The sequence below is a fragment of the Lissotriton vulgaris genome, chromosome 10, assembly GCF_964263255.1.
Source record: "Lissotriton vulgaris chromosome 10, aLisVul1.2, whole genome shotgun sequence".
Taxonomy (NCBI): domain Eukaryota; kingdom Metazoa; phylum Chordata; class Amphibia; order Caudata; family Salamandridae; genus Lissotriton; species Lissotriton vulgaris.
This window is the reverse complement of record NC_141698.1, coordinates 1,001,135,914-1,001,163,162: the sequence shown is the minus strand read 5'-3', so window position 1 is coordinate 1,001,163,162 and position 27,249 is coordinate 1,001,135,914. Positions and strand designations below refer to the sequence as shown.

General features: G+C 43.5%; 1 protein-coding gene across 2 annotated transcripts in view; it reads left to right on the top strand.

Moving 5' to 3' along the window:
* The window catches only part of BMP15 (bone morphogenetic protein 15), a 125,326-nt gene extending 99,405 nt beyond the window's left edge, over positions 1–25,921 (top strand). For both annotated transcript variants that reach the window (XM_086942014.1, XM_086942013.1), the window contains one exon: positions 24,931–25,921. In XM_086942014.1, coding sequence (XP_086798140.1) covers positions 24,931–25,820 — 890 coding nt within the window. In that variant the 3' untranslated portion in view covers positions 25,821–25,921. The remainder of the gene's footprint in view (positions 1–24,930) is intronic.
* Positions 25,922–27,249: the final 1,328 nt, after the last annotated feature.

The following is a 27,249-nucleotide window of genomic DNA, read 5'->3' as shown; positions in this document are numbered from 1 at the left end:
CATGTTTTAGTGTATCAGTATATTTACCAAAGGACGTCAGCCGATCGCAAGTAAACTCCCCCGGACAAAGGGACTTATCCAGTCTGTACTGCTAGGCCCGCCTCCGAAGCACCCATTCATTTTGTGGTCAAAAGTCGAAACCTGATTAAGATTACATAGTAAATGCCGCACACAATTCATTCAGAATTACACTACTTAAAAGGTTTGCCCTATTTGCGTATGTATTAACAACGTTTAATTTGATAAATAAGTCTCATAGACCCTTTTTTAAGATATCTACTTACAAATGATTAATTTTTGTAAAGAAAAATTAAGAGTGCTTAAGAAGCACTTAGGTTGTTCAGAGGCTTGCCCTAACCACATATGGGTTCGCTACAAAACAGTCGATCCAATAGCATGTCCTGACTCTGGGTGGGCTGCTGGCAAGGTACGTGAAGGTTTCCTTTTTCGAACTCCACTTCCTAAAGCAAATACACCGCATCCCTTCATGCTGGGAGCTGATTTCTCGCGGATACCGACTTAAAGCTTACCTTGGGTGCATTCCAAGGCTTTGAAGTGGTGCTTCCATCGGGAGTGTCTCCAATTAAAGTGCTTGACTCCGCTGAACAGGGCTATCTGCTGCAAACCTGGCTGTAATAGTTATACAATCTTTGAAAAGGCTGCCATTTAAATGCAGTGCATCAACTGCATTGCATCCCTGTTGCATGCTCACTCCCGAAAAGGGGTTTGCTACCTTTTAGTTTGGTATGCTGGAAGTTCAAATGCAAGGGAAGACTGGAAGAGCCCCATCCAGAGCACAGGTTGAGGATGCCCATACTTTTCTGTGAGTAACTGTTGAAGGTGTGATGTATTTTGTAGCACAGCATTTCACGTCCTGCTTTTTAGCATAGCAAAGACATGAATATAAGGAACCACAACCAGAAGTGAGACTGGCAAATAGAAGTCCCTACATACAGTCCCTCTACTAAATGATACAAGATATTCTAAGGACATGTATTTCTAAAATATCAGATGTTGTAATATTTAGGACACATACTATTATAATACAAGTTGATTTCTAGTCCTGGAAACCATCGATGACGTCACCGGGGCTTGCCTGAGAGCTGCGCACTGATTGGTGCGGCGCTCGTTTTATTTACAACTCCAAATTCAAATGTTATTTGCACTATAACTGAAATTAAAAAAATATATATAGATATAAAAATGGAGGCAGTGTCATGTCATTTGTGCATGCATGTATGTTGGTACATGTACATGTTCGAACTAGTTAACTATAACGGAATGATGCATGCTTACTTGCGCACGTCAGCGTTTTTAAGAAAAATCTGCTTTTTTAAAATATATATTTTTGCTGATGGTGTCCGGCAGTGGCGTGTAAAACATTACCAAAGCCAGTAGGTCAAAAAGACCAGGCCTGTTTGTTTAGCCAACGGATGTTCGAATACTCTATTACTGGTGTGAAGAGTATCTCTACTGTGAATCAGGACTTCTTTAAACTATTAAATATCAAATTGGTTTTTTTCCAGGCCACACTTTTTTTTAATGAGCGTTTGGGAGCTAGTGGCTATCGAGAGTCCACATAGACTATTTATTGATGCAATTATTTGGGCTTTTAGGCGTGGAAGGGCGATTGCTTTTGCAGTGTGCCTCTTGTAAATGAATAAAGTACCTATGCTGGCTTGCATAGCGTTGTATGCGTGGGCAAAAAAACTGTGTTTTAAGGGTGAGGCTACAGTGACCACGCACTGGGGGCGTTCTGCATGCCAGATGTAGCTCATGGGCAGAAAAGAGAGCTAAGTGCCTCGTCGGACAGGAAGGTTAAATGCATGCAGCGCTTCCCACTTCCGGTTTATTGCTCCCTGCTCACTGGCACCGCGAACCAAATGTTTACAGTGCCAGTTGCTGTGTGCCGCTCTGTTTAGCTGACGCCAACATATAAAGCACGGCACGGGGACAGTCGTGTGCCGTCAGGTCGCAGTAAAAACAGACCAACGAGAAACACCCCTAGCTGATGGGAACCGAGGCCCTGGGCGCTCGAGGCACGTCCTGCTGCAGGCGGCGAGGAAGGAGGAGGAGTGCAGGGGTCCGAAAGAGGAACCCAACCCTGTGGCGGTAACTGACCCCTGGCAGCAGGGACTCTCTTCTGCTGCTCCTGCTGAGCCCAGCCGGGCGCGCGCCTCTGGTGTCACAGGGCTGCCCTCGGACTTGGCAGAGAAGATCAATTCCAGAATGAACGCGTCACGCTTTCACAGCGCCTCCCCATACCATGTACTTCTGCCTCGACAATGCTCTGCTCAACCCCCAGCTCATGGTCCTGTTGAAGACTTGATCCCATAATGAGAAGAGCTTTCAGGCGACTTCGTACTGCCACCTTCAATCTATTCAGAATGTGGCCTTACAGCCAGAGCTGCTGACATTAGACCTGGGGAGCCGGGTTGGAGTTTCCCCATCAGCTCTTTATCTTGAGTGTCTCAGCTATTCACGAAATCTTCCCATGGCTAAGAAACAAATGGGTGTAACTTTGTGTAATGCGAAGCGGCTAAAAGCCCTCTGTTGTGCTATCCAAAATGCACAGAGGTAAATACAGAGTAGAGTGCTGTGGAGTGCAGTGTAGTGCAGTGTGCTGTTGAGTGCAGTGTGCTGTTGAGTGCAGTGTGCTGTTGAGTACAGACTGCAGAGTGCTGTTGAGTGTGTCTGTGTGAGGGTGGCTCTGTGTAGGGTGTAGCTATTGGCATTGTCAATGACAATGCCATTTATATAACGATTAAGCTATTGGCAATGTAAATGACAATGCCATTGATGATTTAAAAAAAAAGAAATGTCATGAGCAATGCTAATAGCTCTACCTTTACTGATGCCGAGACCATTGCATTGTAAATGCTTGTTAACTGTATTTTGTGGAGAGGAGATTCCTCATCCCATCCTACATAAATTTTATATAATGCAGGAGCCTGGGCTACAGCCCATTTTCTGGCATAAGTGTATTTTTTATGAATTGGAATATGATTTGAGAAGGCTGGCATATTGATCTCTTCGCCATGTGGGCACTCCCTGACAAATTCAGGTGGCCAGTCTTGTTCAGCTAGAAGAATGTCATAACCCCTAGAGAGTTTCTCCCAAAAGAGTGCTCCTATTTTTCTAGTTATGTCCCCCTCCATCCAGAGTGTTACTTCATATAACTTATGTGGGACACTAACCCTGGTATCTGCAGTTTCAACTTGGATGCATTCATTCAAGTCCACTGTCTCCAGATGATCCTTCAGGATCTTGCGAGCTATGGTGACTTCTGCTGCGCTGTCTAGCATTGTCTGGGACCACTCCCCGTTCATGAGTTGTGTCCTCAAGATCCTCTGCTTGTCTGATTTTTAGACCTGCTACCTTCTTCTTGGTGAATTGCGGTTTCTTATTTTTTGGAACGTGTTGATCGCCTTTGGACTTCACGCATTCTTGCTTGTGTTCTGACCGTCCTCTTCTTTCGGATTTCTGCAAGGAAGTCTGAAAGGTACAAGAGGGAAGGTGTATCAGTATCGTGATATCTTTCAGGTTTTCTCAAATTATCCCTGTTCCTGAGGTTATACCTCTTTTCAGAGGGCTCCTTCGGAGGAGACCTACCTCTGGACTGAGAATGCTTCTCTTAAGGAAGTGTCTGTTTAGTATTTTCCCACTTCTTTTTAGGAGTAGTGAGAGTGTTTTTAATAAAGACCTTTTCAGGACTTTGTCAGTTGGAGTTTCACTGGTTTACCACCCAAACTGTCTCTACCTAGTTCTTCATAGGATGTTTCAATTAGTCTAGCCAATTTATATGGTTGCTCAGTAACATCAAGTTCTTTCAGTTTTTGGCGGGTCGCCACGGATGCTGCTTCACCTTTAATGTTAGCTAATATTATAGCTGAGACCTGTTTGAAATCTTTCAGTAATTTCATACCTAGATTCAAAGCAGGCTCTGCCCGTATTCATTTTGAATCTGTTTCAGGACGTCTGGTATTACCACCATAGATGGAACACCATGGGCTAGATGTAAGTAATAGCAAATTACCGAATGATAAATACTGAATTTTACCGATTCAGTATTTACTAATCGGTAATTGCTATATAGGAAAAAAAATCTGTAAAAATAGCGAATCTGTAAGACTCGGTAATTACCGATTCGGTAATTACTGAATCAGTATTTGCCATTGATTCCTATGGGCCTTGAATCGGTAAAAGTACCGAATTTCCAAGGGGGATAGGGTGTCACTTTGACTCCCTGTTGCACCCCTGTTTCTGGCTTGTGAGCCATGTGACACACATACATGCCCTTAGGGCATGTATGTGTACCACATGGCACAGGTGTACATGCACAGATGTGCATGTACACAGAAATTCGTAATTTACCACCCAATAGTATTGGGTGGTAAATAACCAATTTCTAAGGGCCTGTGGCACTGTAAACTGTGCCATCTACATATTGAATTACAGAATCGGTATATTTACCGATACAGTATTTTACCGAATCGGTAAATTTACTGATTCTGTAATTTTCTAGCCCCCTACATTACAATACCCAAATACCGGTCGGTAACATCCGAAATCGGCAGTTACCGACCGGTATTTGGGCTCCTACATCTGGCCCCATGTGTTTTTTAGTAGATAGCAGCAAATACTGTACCCCAAGTGTCACAGTCCTCCAGGTGTGGTACGATCCCCATTGGTAGACAGATTGTTAGATCCTGTGTTTCTCATGAGGTGTACTATCAGGAAATACTGCCTCTATTTGAGTAATCTTTTGAGCTATCGATAATGGAATTTGTTCCCGTTTTGCGGTTTATTTACCAATGACTGATTGTTATAGTCTGTGGTGTCGTTTTATTTGTGTTCCCCTGGTCAAGGGTTTGTTGTGGAATCCTTATAGGAGGTTGGACTGTCCGAGTCTTCATGACATATTGAACCAATTGTCTATGGATTTTTATTAATTGTTTTAGTTGAACTAATAGTTCTGCATCTGACATTCTTTTAATGTCAGGATGCGGTGTATAGCTGGCTAATACCGGCCCTGTTGCTCCTGGTCTACCTAGTGGACCGAGCCTGGTAATGTGATTTATATGTTGTAGGGCGCCTTTAAACTAGAGCGCAGGCTCTTGGTTTGTAATGGATTTTCAACATCCTCGAAAGGAGTGTATTCCGTTACAGGTTCCTCTTCTTTGTAGAAGTGAAACAAATGTGTTACTGGATTTGCTGCAGGGAACAGAATCCATGAATAGAATAACTCTGTCTGGCGATACTTGTGTGCCTCTATTACAAAAATTACCTTAGCACCTCTTGCTGATAGGCCATTTGTCATAAGCTTTATAGTGATGGTTTTCCTTAAATTTTCCGGGATGAATATAGCATCCGCATCGGCTTCAGTAAAGCCTGTAGTGTCAAACCCTGGTACAGCATTATTGCCTGCAGGTCCACCGTTTTCGTCGTCACTCATTTTGTTGACAAAGTTTGCAGAGCAAGTTTCAAGGAAACAAAGATAAGGTGCACAATATTTTGGAACACTGTATCCTTCAACCTTGAACAAACCAAAAACTAATACATAGGAGTTTTTTGTCCTACTCAGTTATGGCAGATTTTTTATCCTTTTACCCACTCCAGTCGTCAATTGGAGTATTTTACGGGGAAAAAGGGGTCTCTGAGAAAAGCACGACTGAGTTACTTTAGTATCTAGCGTTAAATTAGTGCCTTACCAAACGTTGGGTTTTATAAAGTTTTGATTGTGGCAGAAATTGTAACTTTAAATTATAACTATAGCATTTTAGTTTCAAAGGTCTGTGTACTTTAAGTTGTTTTCCTATAGAAATAATGAATAAAGTTTTCCTAACTATAACTTTTCTTCAACTTTTAGTTTTTTAAATTTAATTTCTATGGGTTTTTTTGTTTAGAAAAATTGGTTTGTAATCCTATGTTTATTTTGGCATTAATTATTTTATATATGAATTTTTTTACATTTGAAGAGTGCTTGATTCTTTCTTGATAATTTCTCACAGAGTGGAGTTACATGGTGTTGAGTGGAGTAGCATACAGCAGAGTGCAGTAGAGTGGTGCACAATAGAGTACATTGGTGTATCGTGCAGTAGAGTGTTGTAGAGAATAGTGATGTAGGGTGCCCCGGGGCAGAGCGCAGTGGTTTAGACAAGAGTAGAGTGCCATGCAGTGCATAGAGTACTGTGGCTTACAGCACAGGGGTTTAGAATACATTGGGATAGTGAGCGGTGGCCTAGAGTACAGTAGTGTAAAGTTGAGTGCAATGGCTTTGAGTGGTGCAGCGTAGAGTGGCAAAAAGTGCAGTGGAATAGAGTGATGTGGAAAGGTATATATGGACTAGAGTGTAGTAGAGTTGAGTGGTGGGGGATAGAGTAGGGAAGATTAGAGTGGTGTAGAATGAACCGGCGTGCAGTCGAGTGGCACAGAGTAGAGTCGAGTGGCACAGAATTGAGTACAATTTAGTGGATTACAGTAGCACAGAGTGAAGCATAGTAGTATGGCATGCAGTGCCGCAGAGTTAAGTGCCGCACAGTGGCTTCGAGTGGCATATAGTGGAGAGATGTACAGTAAAATGGTGCCGAATAGGGTACAGTAGAATGGAGTAAGAGTGCTTTGGAGTATCATAGATTGCAGTAGCGTAGACTGCAATGGCATACAGTAGAGTGGTGTAGAGTGGCTTAGCGTGCAGTGGCATACCATGAAGTAGAATGGCGGACAGTGGAGTAGAGTGGCTTGGAGTGGGGTAGAGTGGCATAGAGTGAAATGGGGTAAAGTAGTGTAGAGTATAGTGGCATAGAGTGCCGCTGAGTAGGGTAGAGTAGAGTCTAGTACAGTAGTGTGGAGTGGAGCAGATTAGAGAAGCTTGGAGTGGCGTACAATGCAGTGGCATAGACTGCAGCAGTGTACAGTAGAGTGGCGTAGAGTAAAGTAGAGTAAAGTGGCGTACAGTGGCATAGCATGTAGTTGAGTATAGTGGCATAGAGTGGCACACTGGAGTGGTGTGGCATACAGTAGAGTCACAGAGTGCAGTGATCTAGAATAGCGTGTTGCAAAGTAGAGCAGAGTGGCATAGAGGGCAGTGGCATGTTGTACAGTGTTTGATTTTAATTTATTTTTTTTTACATTTCTATAGGTTCTGTATTACTTTGATAGATGCTAGTAGTACTGCTCTCCTCCATAATGTTTTTTTAAAAAGATATTGAGGAATAAAAATGCTTTCCCCAAATTCCAGTCACTTTTCTAAACTGCCGGATTAGTTTTTTTTCATATTGAAAGGAACAGCCAATAGTTCCGCATTTATCCCAGAGAAATGCATATTGTGGTTAAAAAAAGTCTGCCTTTCTGTTTTGTAAGGGCTGTCATTATCCAATGATATTGTGTTTTATCATTCACATATTCCACGGTATACATGCAACCCAATATATCACTAGGATTTCGTCCCTTTATAACTTAAAAACTACTAAACCAATGCTGATCCAAAATCAGAAGGAACCCTTTCTATATCATAATCTACAATCCTGTCAAATTTCATGTAAATCCGTTAAGTTATTTGGCCACTACGTTTGTTAAAAAATCTATGGAAAATGCATTTCGGCGGGGGGGGGGGGGGGGGGGGGGGGGGGGGGTTACGTGTTTTGAAACCTTCCCACTTTTTCTTTGCACTTCCCTAACAAATTGACAAGAAACTTTGCTTCATCAGCCAATGTAGAAAGAGCAATGGGTCTGCAAAGTGTCATGGAGATTCGTCAAATGGTGGCAAAGTTATTAGCAAACAAAAATGTTTACTGCCCCTTGAATTGCATGTTACAATGCCTATAGACAGGGAAACAACTCTGCAAGTATTTTCAAGGCTTCGACAATATGATTTTACCTCCCGTTATGAACAAATAGATTGAGCTTTCAAATTTTTGGTTAAATACCGTTTTTAAGGTGTGTGTGCGCGTGTATATGTCTTTCCTATGTATGTGTGTGTGTATGTATATGCATATGTGTATATGTATGTGTGTGTATATATATATATATATATATATATATATATATATATATATATATATATATATATATATATATATATATATATATATATATATATATATATATATATATTAGTACCTGTGTCTGTTCACGTGTTAAACATGCACTCATCAGTCACTTTGCAACCTGATATTGTTGTGACGTATTTTGCTTCGACTCTTTAGTAAACCTCCGATGAAACAAAGGACAGTTTTTTCACGTTTAAAGACCAGTTTTATTCACAATGTAAACAAACAAAAATGTAAATGTGGTTAGTAATAATCCCGAACTATATATGATGCAAAAATGTCATGGCATACACTAATTAAATGGCAGTGTCATGAGCAGGGTTGGAATGTTAGCATGACTTCTTTAGCATCCTGTCAGCTGGTATATTGCTAACGTGATAGAAAACTGTGATTTTTGGTGCACAAAAAGTCACTGTTTTGAAAAATGTTAGCATCTCAAATTGAAATATATTGAGATTTGTTGTAATTTATTTATGCTACACAGGCAGTTTTAAGGACCTCTGCATGCACTGGTGACTAACCTCAGCACCCAGTATGGGGTGCAGAACAAGAAAAACAAGCATTGACAAAGCCATTATATCTGGCATTGGCAAGTAGGTGTGATGGTTATTTTTGATTTTGTATTGCAAGCAAATGACAAAGAATATAGATAGACAACATGGATTGCTTAAACTTGGCCATGTGCTAATATTGTCGCAAAGACAAGGTACTAATTCAGAGTCTAAACGCATAAGATTGCCTAAAATATATCAATCCAGGATTAAGAATGGAATTAAAACAGTAGGTTATTGGCACATTAGCCATGGCGCTGATGGGCCCTTTATTTTATGGGAATGTGCATAAGTGATCAGCAGAAAAGGCCATCACTCAAAAGGTAAGAGAGCCAGTGTTTGAAGTAGGCTGACTTGCCGCAGGGTGTATGGCACTGAGTGCAGAAGCCAAATGTGAACGGCAACCAAACAGACCAGTAGTTAAAGAGAAATGGCCTAAACCATCTTTATGTATGTATATGTGTATTTTTTTATTTAGTTCAAAGTACCCTTAATAGTCTGATGTCTGGCCACAGAGTAAGTGGTGCAGACCCATGTGGACACTACCAATTCTGCATAACCATTCAATATAAACTTTCATCATGTTTTGAACTGTCTGGATGAGATCTCCAATTTAACTTTATTCACAAATTTAACAGCAAGCTCCAAAGGTTTTGGCTTCCATTTTGTTGTAACTATTGTTAACAATGCTTAACCCAAGTCACCGTATCAAGTAAAGACAGAGAAAAAAAACTACAGTGATTGCTGCCGCCCAGCATAAAAAATAATTTAGATGCGTTTCCTCTGTGTAATAAGATACCACATAATATTGCATTCAAGTATCATTCTGGATAAATTTAAATTCCATATGTGAATGAATCATAATCATAGGATAAAAAGTCATCATGCTTTAATTTTCTGTGTTTCTCTTGTTACTTATTGTCGCTACTCAACTAGATATAAAGTATTAAGACAATGTATGTGATCCCAAACATTTAGAACTGTTCTCATTAAGTTCCATGTGGCATCCAATAACACAGTTGTGACCCTTATGTAAAGAAATACTGTGTACAACTGATTCAAAAGTGGAAGGTAGAAATGGTCTAAATTTATGTTCCTTATTCATATATCATCCCAAATTCTAGGGGACTAATGAAATATGGAGTCATTGCTGGCAATATGTACCATAATTCTTACATTAAAATAAAGGCTTGAATATCAAATTAAAAATATTACATCTAAAGTTCATTTCATGATGTCGAATGCTCAGCACTATTCAGTAAATATTTTCTCTCGTATATTCAAGTATTCAAACATATCGCACTACACAAGTGAAGTTTCTCCCCGACATAATAAAATGTGAAGATCATTTTGAAAACCTGATTGTTTAACACAACTGCTCATTTCAGAAAAGGCATTCTGCAGCAATTTACAAATTGTGCAGCCTTGGTCTTTTCCATTCCTTGTAATCATAAGTTTACCTTCTCAGGCGCCCTTGTCGATCCCCCTTCTGGGCCTTTGCTTAATTGGTGCTCAGCCTTTTGTGATCTATTGGCTCCCCATATTCTCCATTCTGCTAACTTCTCTGTGCTTGGTGACCTTAATCTCCATCTTGAGAACTTGGAAGACAAATCAGCCTCTACATTTATTGAGGATATGAATATTCTCAATATTTTATTGTTAAATTCTCTTCCTACGCATGTTGCTGGTCATCTTCTTGACCCTATTTTTCTAATCTCTCTATTATTGCTGTTGCACTTTCTGTTCAGCTCTGCTGGACTGATCATTTTGCAGTTCCCTTTTCTATTAAGCTTCCTGATACTTCTTTTGTTAGATCTACTTTATAGTCTAAAACCCGGAATTGGCCCAAACTTAATATGCCTTCCCGGAATAAAGTGCTTTGGGATAATATTTTTGTTCTAGATTCTTCTCCTGACCAGGCTCAAGTTAGTGACGTGTGCACTCTTGTCTCTCTTAGCCACTGATGCAGTTTTACCTCTTGTCTCTAAACCCCAGTTTAGGACACATCTCCCTGCGCCATGGTTTACCAATGCTCTTAAACTTTTCCATGCGTCTGACTGCCCCGGGCTGTCCGACGTCACGGTGGGCGTGTGTGGATGACGGCCGGGGGCCGTTCGATCTGCGCACGAGTCAGATTCGGCCTCACCCCGGCAGAATGTCCACCGCGGCAGAGCGGATAAACAATAGAAAAAGCACTGTAAAGCATTAGAAAGGCAATGGAGAAACAATATTTGGCTGATGTTAAATTAGAGTACTTGGGAGCTTTCAAGAAATACCACGCTCTATGTAGATCATCACTTGCTGCCTTTTTAATAGATAACATTTCTAGCTCCCAGCACTGCCAGAAAACTTTGTTTAAGGTTGTTAATCAACTCTCGGCTGCCAGTGCGTTTCTGCCTCCTCCTTCACTCACTCAACCTCAATGTGATGAGATAGGATTGTTTTTTTTTTTTTTACAAGTAAGTCAAGTCTATTCACGCCCAACTTGCAGTGGTTGTTGTTCAACAAGGGAGCATAATTTTCCCTACTGGTTTCTTGTCAAGTTCCCAGGAGTTTTCTTCCCAGACCTCTGTATCCGAGTACTCCGAACAGATCAGCTCTTGGCCTCTCCTGGATTTGCCTTCCTTGAAGTTCTCATTGAGCTCTATCAAGTCTGGCTCTCCTGCTGCTCCTCTCCCCCCTTCTATACTCATTTGCTTGGATGACACGGTCCTTCCTGAGATTCTAAATGTACGTAATAATTCTTTAAGTACAGGTTTGGTACCGGGGTGGAAGCATGCTCTTGTTTTTCCTTTATTCGAAAAGGAAGGTCTTGACCCACTGTGTTGGTCCAAATTTCGCCCTATCTCTCTTCTTTCTGTGTTTTCCAAAATAAATTTTGGAACAGCATATTAATACCTTACTTTCCTCTTTTGTTACAACATTCAATCTGCTACATCCATCTCAGTCTGGAATACGACATGGCCACAGCACTGAGTCTGCTCTCCTTGGGGTCACTGAGCATCTCCGACTACAACTGAGACTCCGGGGAAACCTCTGCGCTCATCGTGTTGGATTTGGGTGCTGCGTTTGACACGGTGTCTCATTCCATTCTGTTAGATCGCCTTAACCTGTGGGATTACGGGCTTGGCTCTGAAGTGGCTGGGGTCTTTTCTTACTGATCGTACTTTTCTGATTTTTTTCTAACAATGTGAGACGCACAAATTAGCATTAACCTCTGGAGTTCCTCAGTGCACTATTTGGAGCCCTTTACTTTATAATATATATGTTCGCCCCATGGCCGATATTGCAGAGAAGTCGAGTCTGACTATCTTCTCCTAAACTGAAGATACTCAGATCGTCTTCTCCCTTTCCGCTGCTCAGCACCAGGATGCTTCCTTATTGCAGCGTGGCTTGAAAAATGTATCATCTTGTCAGGCCAGTAATGCCCTGAAGCTTACCAGTTTCAAAACGTACCAGTTTCAAAACTGAGGTGCTCATTCTGAGTAATAACCCTGAGCTGTGGGTTATTAAACACTTGTCTGAGCATTTGGGCCCTGTGTCCAAAGTTAAGAACCTGGGCTTTAATATTGGTCAAAAGGGGGAGGAGCTACGCGGGCATCCAAGATGGTCGCGTGAGCAGAGAGCTCCCGAGACCCGCGCCGTCCTCCTTTATCTATCCTTCACCTATCCTGGTCATTTTGACGGGCTTTTGCAGCGCTATCTTCGCTGATGCTACTGATCCTTTTCCGGTCGAAATCGGACCTTGGGGACCACTTTTCTGCAACTTGCGACTTTCTGGCCTGCCCACGGGCGCGACCGGGGACTCGGCTGCCCACTGTGGCCGACCTGTAATTGAACAACAACGGCTGCCTGGCATCTGGCCCGCCGGAGGTGTATTGCTTTCACTTTCGGTTTCCTTCCCTTTGTTCCTGTCTCCTCCTACTCTGCCTTGCCTGCTGCCCTCTCAGTCGGCACGCTCCTCCATTGGACTGGTAAAGAGGCCGCTACACCTCTGTCTCAGTGGCGCATCGGAGTTTCGAGACTTTTCTACCTGCCTGCCACTTCCTTTGCTAACCGACAGTCTCTGATTGCGAGATGGCGACGAAAGCGGAGGCCGAAAGACGTCGGAAGGCTGCGTCCCGGGGGGGAACGATCCAGACTAACATGATTGAACGCTACACCCAGCCGAGAGGCTCCCCCGGGGCCGTATGCTTGGGTGCTGAAGGACTTCAAACGGACACATCGTCTACGTCGGAAGTGTCGCTCCAAGACCTTATGGCTGCCATTACTGGACTTAAGGCTGACATGGGCCAACAGTTTGAAGCCGTAGTGACCAAAATAGATACGGTGGCTGTGGATGTGACTCTGATTCGGGCCGACCTGGCCAAAACTAATGAGCGGGTGAAGGCACTGGATCTTAAAACGTCGAGCCTGGTGAACGACATGGCTGAGGCGCAATCCGAAATTGGCAATCTGCGTGCATCGCACGACATACTGCTCAGGCGGATGGAGGACTATGACAACAGGGCCAGGCGAAACAACATACGCCTTGTCGGAGTGCCGGAAGGTGATGGTGCGGTAGCGACTGACCTTTTGGTCGAGGAACTGATAGTCGCCCAACTGGCTCCGGCAGGACTTGGTAAGTTCTTTGCCGTAGAGCGTGCCTATCGTTTTCCCGGAGGCCAAGTGAAGCCGGGGAACTCGCCGAGGCCTATCATTGCCAGGCTCTTTCACTACCGGGACAGAGATGCTATCCTCCAGGCCGCCCGTAAACATGGACCCCTAAAGTATGGCAATGCCTCCGTCTCAATATATCCTGACTTCACTCCTCAAGTGCAGCGGCAAAGATCAGGTTTCCTCGGAGTGAAGCGTCGCCTAAGGGACTGGGGTCTGAAATATGCCATGCTGTTCCCAGCCCGGCTCCGGATCGAATATCGGGAACGTGCCTATTTCTTTGATCAACCTGAACGTGCAGCCGACTGGTTGGACTCGTTGCCGGCAGAGGACTTTGGGAGCGGAGGCCCTGGTGGTGCGGAAGGTGGTGCAGCGGCCCAGGAGTAACAGATGCCCTGGAGGTTTCGATTGAGACTATGCAACGTATTGTACATACTGACTTATTCTCTACTGACTCTGCCCGTGGCGGTGCGGTAACGGGTGATTTCTCCCTTCCTCCTCAGGGGGTTCTTTGTGTAGACGTATGGGGCGACAGGCACACTGCAGTTGGGGGTGGCTTTTTAGTCAGCAGGGGTGCAGGGAGGGGGGTGTTGTAACGGGTTTGGGTTCTGGGGTTGGTGTTTGGGGACTGGGTTGTGTTTCGTTCACTTTGTTCTGTTCTCTGTTTCATGGTATTCCATATCTTGCAATTACTGTTCATGGTGGGTGCTGCTGGGGGGTGGGTGTGGAATGTTTTTGTCGTAATGGGGGGGGGGTGAAATGCGGATTCTCTCTTGGAACGTAAATGGTCTGGGTGACAGGATTAAGCGGGGCATTGTACTGCAATTCTTGAGGCGCCACGCCCCGGATGTTGTTTTCCTTCAGGAGACCCACTTGATTGGCAATGACTGCAAGGCCTTAGACCGCCGGGGTTATCGACTGGTTGCACATGCGGGTTTCACCTCGGGGTCCCGGGGTGTGGGTATTATGGTGAAGTCTTCCCTTGCTCTTGCTATTGATGATGTTGTCCTGGACGGGCGTGGGCGGTATGCTGCTGTCTCTGGGAGGTGGGAGGGTAAACAGGTAGTGTTTGTTGTTGTCTATATCCCCCCGGGACTGCAGGCTACCACCTATGCTGATTTAGGCAGGACTCTCCTTGAGCTGCCAGATGGCTTGTTGGTCCTCGGCGGGGACTTTAATTCTGTCATGTCCGGCGACTGCGACCGACTACCCCCCAGAGTATTGCCACAGTCCCAGATGTGGCTCAGTGAAATGGCTGACACTTTTGGTTTAGTGGATGTCTGGCGCTCACTGCATCCCGCTCTCCAACAATACACCTTTCACTCTGGAGCGCACGGCAGCCTCTCCCGTATCGATTATTTTCTTATGTTAGCCTCCACTTTGTCCACTGTTCGTGAGATTCGGCATCTTCCCCGGGGTATCTCGGACCACTCCCCCCTACTGATTACGATTTCTGTGGGTAGTCTGCCTGGCAATAGAGTTCCCCCGATCCCGCCCTGGCATTTTAAAAACCCCCGGCTCCGCTCCGATGTGATTAAGGCAATTGATTGCTATTTTTCAGATAATCTGGGCTCAGTCACCTCCCCCACTGTGCTCTGGGAGGCCTTCAAGACGGTTATTCGGGGCTGCGCCTTGTCACTCATTGCCACTGAGCGTAGGGTCAAGAGGGAGGCTGTTGTGGCTCTTGAAACCGAAATCACTGCGCTCGAAAGTGAGTTGGGTGGGAATGACACGCCTGCACTGTTGCATGAATTGGAATTGAAACAAGCGGACTATAAGGCCTGTGTCACTGACGCTGCTAAATTGATGCGGTCCAATCAACTTGGTCGACTGTATGATGTGGGTGACAAGGCTAGTAAGCTTCTTGCGTGGCTGGATAAGACTGAGCGTGCGAGTCGTGTTGTTCCCTCCATTGTCCGTGATTCTGGTGTGAATGTCTCTGATCCGGGTGAGGTTGTTGAGTGTTTTGTTGACCACTTCCGTATGGTTTATACGCCTGTTAGTGATCGAGATGAGGCCGATTCCAGGCTGCTCCTGCGTGACATAGCCTTGCCTACTGTGTCTGAAGCGGATTGCCTCGCTCTGGAGGCCCCCTTTACTGTCGACGAGATTGCCCTCGCAATCCGTTCCCTTCGCTCGGGTAAGGCAATGGGCCCTAACGGACTCCCCATTGAACTTTACAAACTTTGTCCCGACAAGATGGCCGCCCACCTGCGTCACATGTTTCTCGAGGCGGTTGAGGCTGGATGCCTCCCCCTTGAGCAGCGCCTCGCTACCATAGTGGTCATTCATAAGGATGGCAAACCTCGTGACCAATGTGCCTCGTACCGCCCCATCTCCCTCCTTAATGCGGAACCCAAAATCCTCGCTAAGGTGCTGGCCAATCGGATGCTTGCCGTGATTTGTGACCTGATCCACCCGGATCAATCCGGTTTCATCCCTCACAGGAACACTGCTCTTAATTTGCGTAGGCTCCACGGTGTTCTCGCGAGAGCTTCTATTCTCGCCGAGCCAGCAGTGATCGCCTCCCTTGACGCTACGATGGCATTTGACACCATTGAATGGCCCTACCTATGGGCAGCCCTCGCCAAATTTGGCTTTGGCCCTAACTTCATCGCATGGGTCAAGCTTCTTTATGAACAGCCGCTAGCTCAGGTAGCGGTGAATGGAAGGTGCTCGGACCCCTTCCCCTTGGGCCGTGGCACGCGTCAAGGATGTCCCCTTTCTCCGCTTTTGTTCGCTTTGGCGCTCGAACCTCTTGCCGCGTGGCTCCGGTGGGAACCCTCGATCAAAGGGATCCGATGGTCCCCTGACCTCGAGGACCGTGTCTCCTTGTATGCGGATGACATCCTCCTTTATCTTACTTCCCCTCAGAAATCACTCAATGTTCTATTCGACGTCCTCACGTCCTTCGGTAAAAATTCGGGATTGGTCATTAATTGGACCAAGTCCTGTGTCTATGCCATAGCTGGTACTCTACCGCCTCTCCCGCGCAGATTTCCCATCCTGGTAGCGACAGACGGTTTTAAATATCTGGGGGTCCATGTATCCATGATCTCTTCGGTCCGCTATGAGCGGAATTTATATGCCCCGCTCCGCCGACTGAAGCAGGATGTTCGGCGATGGCGCGATCTGCCCTTATCGCCATTGGGCCGGGCGGCGCTCTTCAAAATGATGTCGCTTCCCCGCTTCCTCTATGCCCTGCAGAATTTCTTCGACCCCGTTCCAGCCCGCTATTTCCATGAAGTTGAGAGTCTGCAGCGGCAACTTATCTGGGACGGCCGTGCCCGCATTGCCTTATCTAAGCTCACGCTCTCCTGGTACGACGGAGGTATTGCGCTGCCGGATATTAGACGGTACTCCTGGGCCTCGCACCTGAGCGCCATCAACCATGCGACATACTCGCCGGAGCCCGCCCCTGCCTTTGCTTTAGATAAACTGCTGTTGCCCGGTGGTAACTTTAATAGGGCGCTATATTCTAAGGCCCCCTTTCGACTCCGTACGGGCCCGACGAAATGTGCAGTGCGGGCGTGGCGAGACGCTACAGTGGCCACAGGCTGGGGTGGTAGATTGACACGGATGACGCCTCTGTATGACTCGGAACGACTGGGCAACCTGTGGAAGACGAAAGGGTTTGAGAAATGGGACATGATTGGGATAAGTACTGTGGGGGACCTTTGGACGCGTGGCGCGGTTAAGTCCTTTGAATCATTAAAGCTGGAATACCGGCTCGATGATAGGGAGCACTTCCGATATATGCAGGTGAGACATGCCTTGTCTTCTGTCTTCCCCTCCGGTACGGACGTTCCGCAGTCCTCCCCCTTGGAGGATCGAGTTCTAGATGGCCACGTCCCAGATAGTACCATCTCCCTGATTTATAAGAAGCTTATTAACAACAGAGCTGACCAGCTTGATAAGCTACGGGCTGCCTGGACTGCTGACGGACTCGAATTGGACGACGAGGACTGGCAGTCCGCTGTGTCCTCCCCTAAGGAGGTGGCTATTCCAGCACGACTTCGCTTTGTCCAACTGAAAATTCTCCATCGCGTGTATCTCACTGGAATGCGTCTGGTGCGAATGGGTCTGGTTACTGACGGACGCTGCAAGCGTGGGTGTGGGATGGATGGTACCTTTCTTCATGTTCTGTGGGAATGTCCAATGATTGTAGCGTACTGGTCTAGGGTGCATGACGTTATGAGTCGTGTCATGGGGGTTCCATTGCTTCCTGAGGCGCGTCGTTGTCTGCTGAATGTGTGGGAACCGACTGACTGCACTGCTGCTCAGACACTTTGGGTCACACTAGGCAATATGATTGCGAAGAGGGATATTGCATAGCTCTGGGGCTCCCCTAGACCGCCGGTGTTAAGTGCCTGGAAAGAGAACATGGACTGGTCCATGTTCCGAGAGAAGACGGTATATGAGGCCCGGGGGCGTCCGGGGAAGTGGTCTAGAGTTTGGGCCCCCTGGAATACTTACCGTGGAGACATCTGTTCCCCTCCACTTGACTACGAAGTCCCTCTCCCCTCCTCTCCGTGATTTACGTTCCTTTCCTCTACTTACCACATTCTTTGCTCTCTTGTGCGCGCCACCCCCCCCTGCCCTAGCTGTTTCTCCAGCGTCCATTCCCCCCCTCCCACCTCCAGCAACCCTTGCCACTATGATACCATGTGTTTGTTGTTTGTGTTTTCTTCGACAAAAACATAAAATTAAACCTTTCTTATCCTAATTGTATGATATTGCGCTCTTGCCGATAATGTCGATGTGATAGATTGCTCCAGCAACGTGCTGCCTCGTATTGCACTTTTCGCTCAGCCTGTTTTTGTCATAGCGGCCGGCCCCGTGGGGTTGTAGGCAGACGCTGTGTATTGTGCATTTGTAAATAAAGGTTTTAAAAAAAAAAAAAAAAAAAAAAAATATTGGTCAAAAGCTCTCCCTTAAACCTCAAGTCTCCAGGGTAGCCTCATCTTGCTTTGCTATTCTCAGTTGGATTAAAAAAATAATTTGGTTAACCTCGCTGGCAGCTCAGAGAATGGTTCTGCAGGCTCTGGTGATATCCAGGTTGGACTACGAAAACGTCCTGTATTTGGGTGTTGATAAAGCCTCTTTACATCGGCTACAGGTCATCCAGAATGCTGCTGCTTGTCTTCATTTCCGACTGCCTAGATCGGCCTCTGCTTCTCCTCTATCAACTTCATTGGCTTGGAATCAGTAAGCACATTGAGTTTAACTCCTCTGCGACATGTTCCGTGTCAAATGGGGCTTTGCTTCTTCCTAAATTCAAAGGCTACTCACACTTTGTTCCGGGTCGACGGCTGCGCTCATCCAACCTTTCATTGTTTTCAGTTCCCAGGTTTCGGCTGGTCCATATGAGGGATTGCTCCTTCTCCTGTCTTGGCCCCAGGCTCTGGAATACCCTTCCGATTGACCTTAGAAACGGTCAGTCCTTGTTGGCCTTCCGTAAGAACTTAGACGTTACTGTTTAGTGACTTGGTCTGATCTCTTTTTTTTCTACCTCTGTATTTCTACCCTTTTATCTCTGCTCAGCTGTTTCGGCTCCCACATGTCCAGCGCTGGGAGACCCTGTTGGGTAGCTGTGTGCTTTATAAATGTAAATACAAATTCAGAAATACGAATACAAATGTGTGTAAATGCCTTCTACATTTAAACCATATGGTGCTATAGAATACAATTCTAAAATATATCTGGATTCCCGTTTGGTTCTATAGAATTAATTCTATAATATATCTTGATTCCGATTTGTTTAATATTCACTATTTTATTTTCTCCTCTAAAGAATCTGGGAACACATTCTATAACTAAATATCACTGTTTTGTGGAAATGGCTGGATACAGGAGAACGTCTGCCCCATTGGTCGCTTTCACATGTTGCAATGTTCTCGTGCTGTTACGCGCTACCGTTGGAGCGCTCTTCGTGTGGGTAGGTTTCGGACCCCGGCTGCTCACGCTACAGGTAGCTTACCTTATTGAGCAGCCCCACGAGAACAGACTGCGGGGCCCATTAGGGACACTCCTAGGGTCTCCCCGTTAGAGCAGGACCACTAGGCCTGCCTTCTTACTGACCCAGTGAGGTTGTATGTTTCACCTTTTTGTTGTCTTTCACTGTGTAGTACTGAGCACTCGAGGTCCTGAAGAATTGCCAGTTAGGCAAGAAACATGTCGACCTATTTAGAGGGTTGAGTTAGTCAGCTGTACCCCTTACAGTCCCTACCTCCCCTCCCACCCTTTTAACCAAGGGAGCCAGCCACGTGAATAAAGACCCTTGTGGACTGACCCACCTTCTTTTAATATCACCACCCTCTTCACGACTACACCTTGGCCCAGACCCCTCACACGCACTCAACCATTGGCTGGAACAAAAGCACTCCAACAAGAGCGCCTTTGGCGCCTGTTGGACATTGCAGCGCCAGTCTGACGAGGAGCAGGAGACCAATGATGAAGCATGACACCCAGCTGTCTGGGTGTGTGAGGTCTTCTAGTTCCAATAAGGGAACATCTTGTCCCCTGCCTTGGTTCTCCTCCTTAGCACACATATACTTTTTATAGCTCCTCTGGGGAACTTTGTACCTTTTTGTGATTTAATGTTCTCGTGTGCCTGTTAAATACTACTTCCATTGCATTCTGTGGAGCAAGGACATTTTGGCCTGAGAACAAATTATGAAACATCTGGTTTTTTGATATAGCGTTCTTCGGTTTCTGAAAAAATACCAAATTCCTTGCAGTCAAGGCTATAGTTGCATGCATTACACGTTTTGCTCTCTTTGAAAGTCTGGCTCAATGTAAGCTGCTCCTTATTTTCTGTTTTGAATTGGTTGTGTACTACCATATTCTGTGGTGATTTAACTTTTCGATTTTTTTCATGGTCTACGAAGGGAACACCTTGCCTCTTACAGGGACACAGGTGATTAAATTCCAATGTTTATTCATAGCAGAACTTTTTGTGTTGGGAGATATTTTTGGTAATCAGTTGTACTGCTGTTTTCACCAGTCTGTCTCTTGCTGTTCAGCAATTCCTCCCTTTTTTGTGTGTTAACTCTGTATGGTGCCTGCTGTGAAATGCTTCTACTATATCCTCTGTTGCTTAGCTGCTTCATGATAATTGCCTAAATGTTCATTTGCAATTCCTCACTTGAATTTCATAATAGGTGATATTCTTTTTCAGTAACTCATAGTGACAGGTTTGGGCATGTAGGATGCAGGTTTCTAATATTTCTTTACTATGGAATGGTGTTGCTATTGCGCCATTGTTGATATTTAATTTTTACATACAAAGAAGAAAAAACTATCACTCCTGCTAGTGGGAGAGGTTAAGTTTAAATTCAGATTTGTTATTAATTAGGGTCCTAACAGACTATATTTTCTTCTGATCCTTTCTATATGCTGAAACATCATTGATTAATCTTAGCCGTATGATGACCACCTCCTCCATTATATTCGGATGTCCTGTCTGTAGCACATGTTCCTCCAACTAGGGAAATCCATACAGCTGTGGGGCAAAAAAGTTGCCACAGTAGATCCCTTCAATTGTCTATACAAGATGTTATCGAACAAAACTATGTTCTCAGTTAGATGTAATTCTTCGTACGAAACGTTATTGTCTCGCTCCAGTCTTCTAGGTCTTCATTAAATAAAATGCTCTGCTGTTCTGAGACCATTACTGTGTTTGTATGATGAGGATACATCAAATGTGACAAATCATCACCTTTCTATTGTATATCAAATATTCTATCCAGAAAATCTGTAGTGTCCATGAGGTATAAGGGAAGCCTTGGACATGTGCTCCCAAAAAGTAATCTGTATATCTTGACATTTTTCCAGAAGACTGCCTGATAATATTGGCCAACCTAGGGGATTTTACCTATTCTCGTGTGATTCTTCGAGTAAATAATGGACCAGACTAATGAGATGTTCATTCTGTAGAAACAGATGGCCATCCTGTTCTAGTAATCCCTGTTATATCCCTGCTTCATTCTACTATTTCACTTCTGAAATTACATCATTATATATCTTTTCACCTAATAGTCTATGTGCTTCTTTTAAATACAGATCCACAGCAAATGGAAATAAGGCCATAAGCCTTATGGAATAGGTGTGATAACTGTGTCCCAAAAGGTAGTATATCAACTAGAAAACTAAGGTGCACGTCAGCATACCCAAGGTCCAGTCCTATTCAAACATTCAGTTATCCATGCACACATAACCCTCATGAACTGAAGCAACATCTCTGGCATGCTGCAATTAAATTTCTGCTAAATAATGCATAATTACGCAAAATACAAATCCATCATGTAACTCTATATTTTTGTGCAAAATGCATTTGTGTATCAGTTTTTGATGCAAGGACACATTTATCTCTAAATAGTGCATGTAAACAAAAGTTAAGTGTACTAATACATAGAAGAATGTTTTGCTGTTATGTTGCATCCTAATCTTTCTTATACAATTGTTACTTTTTTAAACATATGTTCTTAAAACATAATAGAGATCTACCGAGGCCAAAGGTATCAGGTGTGTATATAAACTTATCAGGGTCTAAATTCAGTCCTGCCACTATTACATATATCCACCCCCAAAGACATGACCTTAAATATTTCACACATATTGTAGTCATTTGGTATACAGTCTACTTTAAAGTCATCCAAATCAATGTCTTCAACCTTCAAGTTTGATCCCAGCGCTTGCTTTTGATATTTGTCTTACTTTTTGTTGTTGTAAAAAATGTTTCTAGAGATTTAATTTGCAAACGAACTGGTGTCAAACTGCTTGTACTTTCTCAAGTAAAACAGTGCGTGTGTTGGACGACAAACTTTGAACAGGTGTAAGATTGATTCTGAGAACCCCTAAGGATACGTTGGCCTATAACCCTACTAGCTCACAGTGCACCATCTGCATCCCTAACCTTACAGGGTAACATATGGGTGGGGAGCCTCTGAACATGACAACCCTGATCCCCAAGGAAATTGTGGTAACGGATCTAGAACCTTTTCGTTCAGTTCACACTATGCAGTTTCCAATTTTATTTAAGCAATGTGATTCTTCAGTAAAATATTTGTGCTGCAATGATTAATAAAATGAAACAGAATAATGTGATTAGCATTACAAGAATGGTGAAAAAGATGAACAATGTTGCTAATTATAGAAAGCGATTTTCTTGCATCCAAGTACTGTAATATAGTGTGCTCCTACCGAAGGCATTCTAACCTATTGTGTCTACGGTGAGTGTATCTGCCAAATCCCTGTAGGGTGGTGTAACTCCCAACAACCTGTAGGTAAATGTCCGCAACATGCACGTCTTAATGTAGATTTAGACAGCATCCCTCGCATGAGGTGACTGGAATCAGCTGATCTGGAATTCCGCAATGTACTGACCTGTCAGTGCCAGTAAAACGCTCCTCAAAATAAACAGGCTTGATGTCATACATATATAATAACATCCTCAGTGTTACTGTGCCAAAGCCCCAGTCAGACCGCTATTGTTCATTCTATTGTGATAACTCCATCACCGAGCAGCCAAAAACAAATACCATATTGTGTGCTGAACTTAGCCCTTGTACAGAGTGTTCAATGTGTTTTGATCTAGTGCCTACGAAGTGGTATTGTAAGCAAAATGAGCTCGAGGAATGCTATCCTGTGTGTGCCAAATGTCATCGTGTTTCAGGGGAGAGAAGACAACTCGAGAATGTAAAGATGGTGTTTCTCACCCGGGCTTAATACCTCCACGTGACACTGCTACACATCTATCTTTGTCTGGACATAATCAAAACGTGTTTCTTGACAGTAAAGTCAGTCAAGAGATAGTACTGATTTTGAAGTCTTTGTCAAAGTATTATCTCAGAGATTGCTTGTCCTTGTAATGCCCATATTTACCTTTTATTATTACATAAGACTAACAAGACAGCTACAGTGGTCTTTAGGCCAGACATAAGGTATGCTTTTCACTTTTTTTGTCCCCAAACAATGTCCATTTAAATAGTATATTTATCACATATTGAATGATTTCAGCTTTCATATCAGCATGTTACGAAAACCCCACTACATTATGTGCTAAACCAACATGCACTATCAAGAACTTCAATAAATGCCAACAGCTTACACCTAAAAAGAGGATTACACCAAAAAAGAGGCATTGTAGAAACAAAGTCATCAAAAACCTCGAGCTCAAAGCAACATCTGCCCAGAAAGGGTTTGCAGTGTAAATGGAGTTATCTTGTACTCTAATCTACTCTCTTCCTATAATCTTGGGAATGTGGAAATAAATAGAGCTTTAGCATATACTACACAAGTTCAGGTAAAGACTAAGCCCTCCCAATGTTGGTGTAGCATGTATAACTGCCAATCTGTATGTATACATGTGGTATACAATCCATTCCACACACCAAAAAGACAATTGTTACGCAACTTTGTACACACCTACTATTCCAATATAGTTTGATACCACACACCAAAATACTTTACCCGATTTGTTGCCACTGTATATTTTTTGCCCAACAAGTGAAGCATTATAAAGCTGTCAATCCATCTTCAAACAATTCTCTACAACTAATTGTTTACTTGTTCGAAGCATGTGTCTTTTCTTTACGAAATCTACACCTTTTCAACTGGTGTGGCATGGCTGCCAAGTGTTTGTGGTCTGGTAATGTTTCAGGTTATAATGCAGTTGCCATTTGTTGTCCTGTATTCAGATGTATTCAATAGATTCCATGCAAAGGGTTTTAGTTTAGGTAACACCATTACCAACATAGTCATGCAATTGAATATTTGTCAACAAATTATCATGCAGGTAATGAGTAGGTTGGGAAGGCTGAAGGTTATAGTGTTCGGGACAATCATTGTCATGATTGAGTGAGTCGTGAAGGTTGAAGGTTCGAGATAGGGGGAGAAATCCGTGCATTTAGATATTCTGTTGTCCACACTTAGTCATGCTTTGCTAGAAGTGTCTTTGGTGCATCAGACATGCAGGATGTCACTCAATCTGGTAAATATTCACAATTACACATTTATATTGCCAGTTTACATTCTGCATAATGCTTTGTCTCTCGAAAAGAAACTGATTTGTCATATGCTAGTTCCACTTGCCTTTGAATAATATTGTTGTTGTAACATGTCACATTGTAGTTCTGTTGAAGTCTATTGCACTGTATGGTAAAGGGATATGGTATTAAAAAATCCCTTTCCGTTTGGTGCCTTGTGAATAATACAAAGTATCTCAAATAGGTCTTCTGGCTACAGGGAGCTACTGAAGAGCCCTTTGGAGGAGGGACATATGGGCTTTTCAGTTTACACGAGGGAGTAGTCTTCCCACCGCAACTGAGGTGGAGACCCTATTCTACAGTCCAAACCTTATTTGACTAGTTATTAAAAAGCTGCAATCAAAGCTGCAAACATAACACAGGTCTCAGTTCATCAGCTGCTTCTTTAATTTTTCTCTCATAAAGTTCTAAATGTTCACGATATGTTAAGTATTTATTATTCTGATATGTTTGCTTATCCATATTGATGTCCTAAAGTAACAGTTGCGAATGACACTATTTAACATTATGCACTACACACTCCATTCTGACACGGCTTATTTTCATGGTCATTTTCTTGCTGTGCTTAATAAAATCAGAAAACTATGAATGCTTACTGATGTGCCCTTTTTCTCAATATTGCAGATCCTTGGATCATACATACTCTTCAGTTCCAGATAGAAGCGTTTTCTGCATCAGAACAACTAGTGAGAGCTGCCATAGTCTACTCTTCAACTCTTTCTTTGGCCGGCTCTTGGTTTTCATGCAAGGTGGAGTTGTTAGTGGAGGGCAGTGTGTTGTCGAAGCATCCAGTTCTTAGCACCAAATTCAACACTGATCAATGGAATACTTTGCATCGAAACACCTTTTTTAAAAGATGGACAGAACTGGACATCACCTCTTATCTGAAGTCACTATCTTGGGAGCTCAAGAATACACCTTTCCAGACCCTACAGCTCCGTTATTTGTGTAGTCGATCAGAAAAGATGTATAGACCACTATCTTTGAAAAAGACAAAAAATGCGACTTCTCATCACCTTCCTTTCCTGTTGCTGTACCTCAACTCAAATAAGAGCTTTCCTGAGACCGAAGATGCTGCACCTTCTCTGGAAAAGAAAGCTAAGACTTTACAGACATCTTCACATTCTCGCAGAGCTCGCCAGGCCGGTAACATTGGCCTGAAACTTCCCAGCTACCGTCAGAAGAATAGCATTAGCAAAAACCAGTGCACCCTTCACTCGTTTAGGGTCAGCTTCCATCAAATGGGATGGGACCACTGGATTATCGCCCCTCACAGTTATAATCCAAAGTACTGCAAGGGTGACTGTCCAAGAGTCCTACGCTATGGCTACAACTCACCCAATCACGCCATTGTCCAGAATTTCATAAATGAGTTGGTTGACCAAAGTGTCCCACGGCCATCGTGTGTCCCCTACAAGTACAGCCCCATCAGTGTGTTAATGATTGAGGCCAATGGCAGCATCTTATACAAAGAGTATGAAAATATGATTGCTGAGTCGTGCACGTGTAGATAAATAAGAATGAATGCAGATTAAAATGGAAAGGAATAGCACTTTAAAAAGAAAAAAGCGAAAAAATATTTTCCAGAAGCACTGAACTAACGACCTCAGTGGCATAATCTGTCTCAAGGAAAAAAAATGATTATTTCTATTTTGTAAATAAATTCCAGAGCTTCCCCCATTGTTTGTTAATATATATGTTTTGAAACCACGTTTTTGGCAGCCATTTACGATGGAAACGACCGTCGATCTTGGTTGTCAATTCTTTCTAGTTTTCATTTTTCTTTTATTTCTCACTTCTATTTTGACTTTTTCCCCTCTTTGCTGAAAGGGCACAGAATACCATTTTATATATGTATCTAGATTAAACATTTTTTATAAAAGAATGGTATGTTTTAAGGGAGAAGTAAAAGGCATTTGCTTCCTTTGAAAAATACCTCAAATGTCTGCAATTATATGCCAGTATTCTGTGTATAGGTCCGATGTAAGTTTTGTCTTCCCACAGCACTGTTTTTTTGTTGTTTTTTTTTTCTTTGTCACCACCATTAGTTAGATGAACTTGTCCAGTGGGGTATCTGGAGTCAAAAAGAGCTGCACCAAATAAGACCATGAGAATGGATATGCTGTATGAGAAAAGCATCTCAGACTTGTTCTTGATGGATCCGATCTAGGTCTTCGTGTCGCAATCTGGATAAAACACAGATATTCAGTTCGATATGCAGATAGAATGCTCATATAATCTGAAACAACAGTGCTTCGTAACTGGACTTTCATTGCATTCTTGCCAACAGCTACCAAGTCTTTTATCCATTTATAGAATGTAGGAGTTGGTGCATTGCCTTCGCCTTGCCCATAGCTCTTGCCCAGGCCTATTTTTATTTAGTTATTAAACTACAACTAATTGTGAATTTCAAGATCTTACACTCCTGGTTAACATCTACAGAGGATGCTGGAGAGCAAATACCTGTTCCTATCTAGAAAGACTTGATTTGCGCACTTCTTTAAACCCACTATTGAGCAATTTGCACTTAGGGTGTGACCATATATGCGGACCGAAAAAAGAAAAAAAGTTCCACTGGATAAATGCTTAAAGTGAAGAATAATCCTATTGCTTTGCAAGAGAAGAAACGCCTCAAAGATGCATGGAGATTCAAAAGCTTCTTGAAAAGTGGGCTAGGTAAACGGCATATATACATACAGTTGACAAGCTTAGAAAATGATTACTTTATGGTTGAAGTTAATGGTGGTGGAAAAGTTGGTGTGTTCGATCCAGTAGCACCTTACGCTCTTATTGTAATTTTTATACCATAGACAATTCTTGAATCCACACTAGCAGTGTGCAAGAATTCCATAAATTACTTATTTAATGTAGAGCTAGGCATGCAGGTTTTTCTTGCAATGTGTAAGAGCTCCCTTTGAACTTATGGTGATGGGTTCTATATTT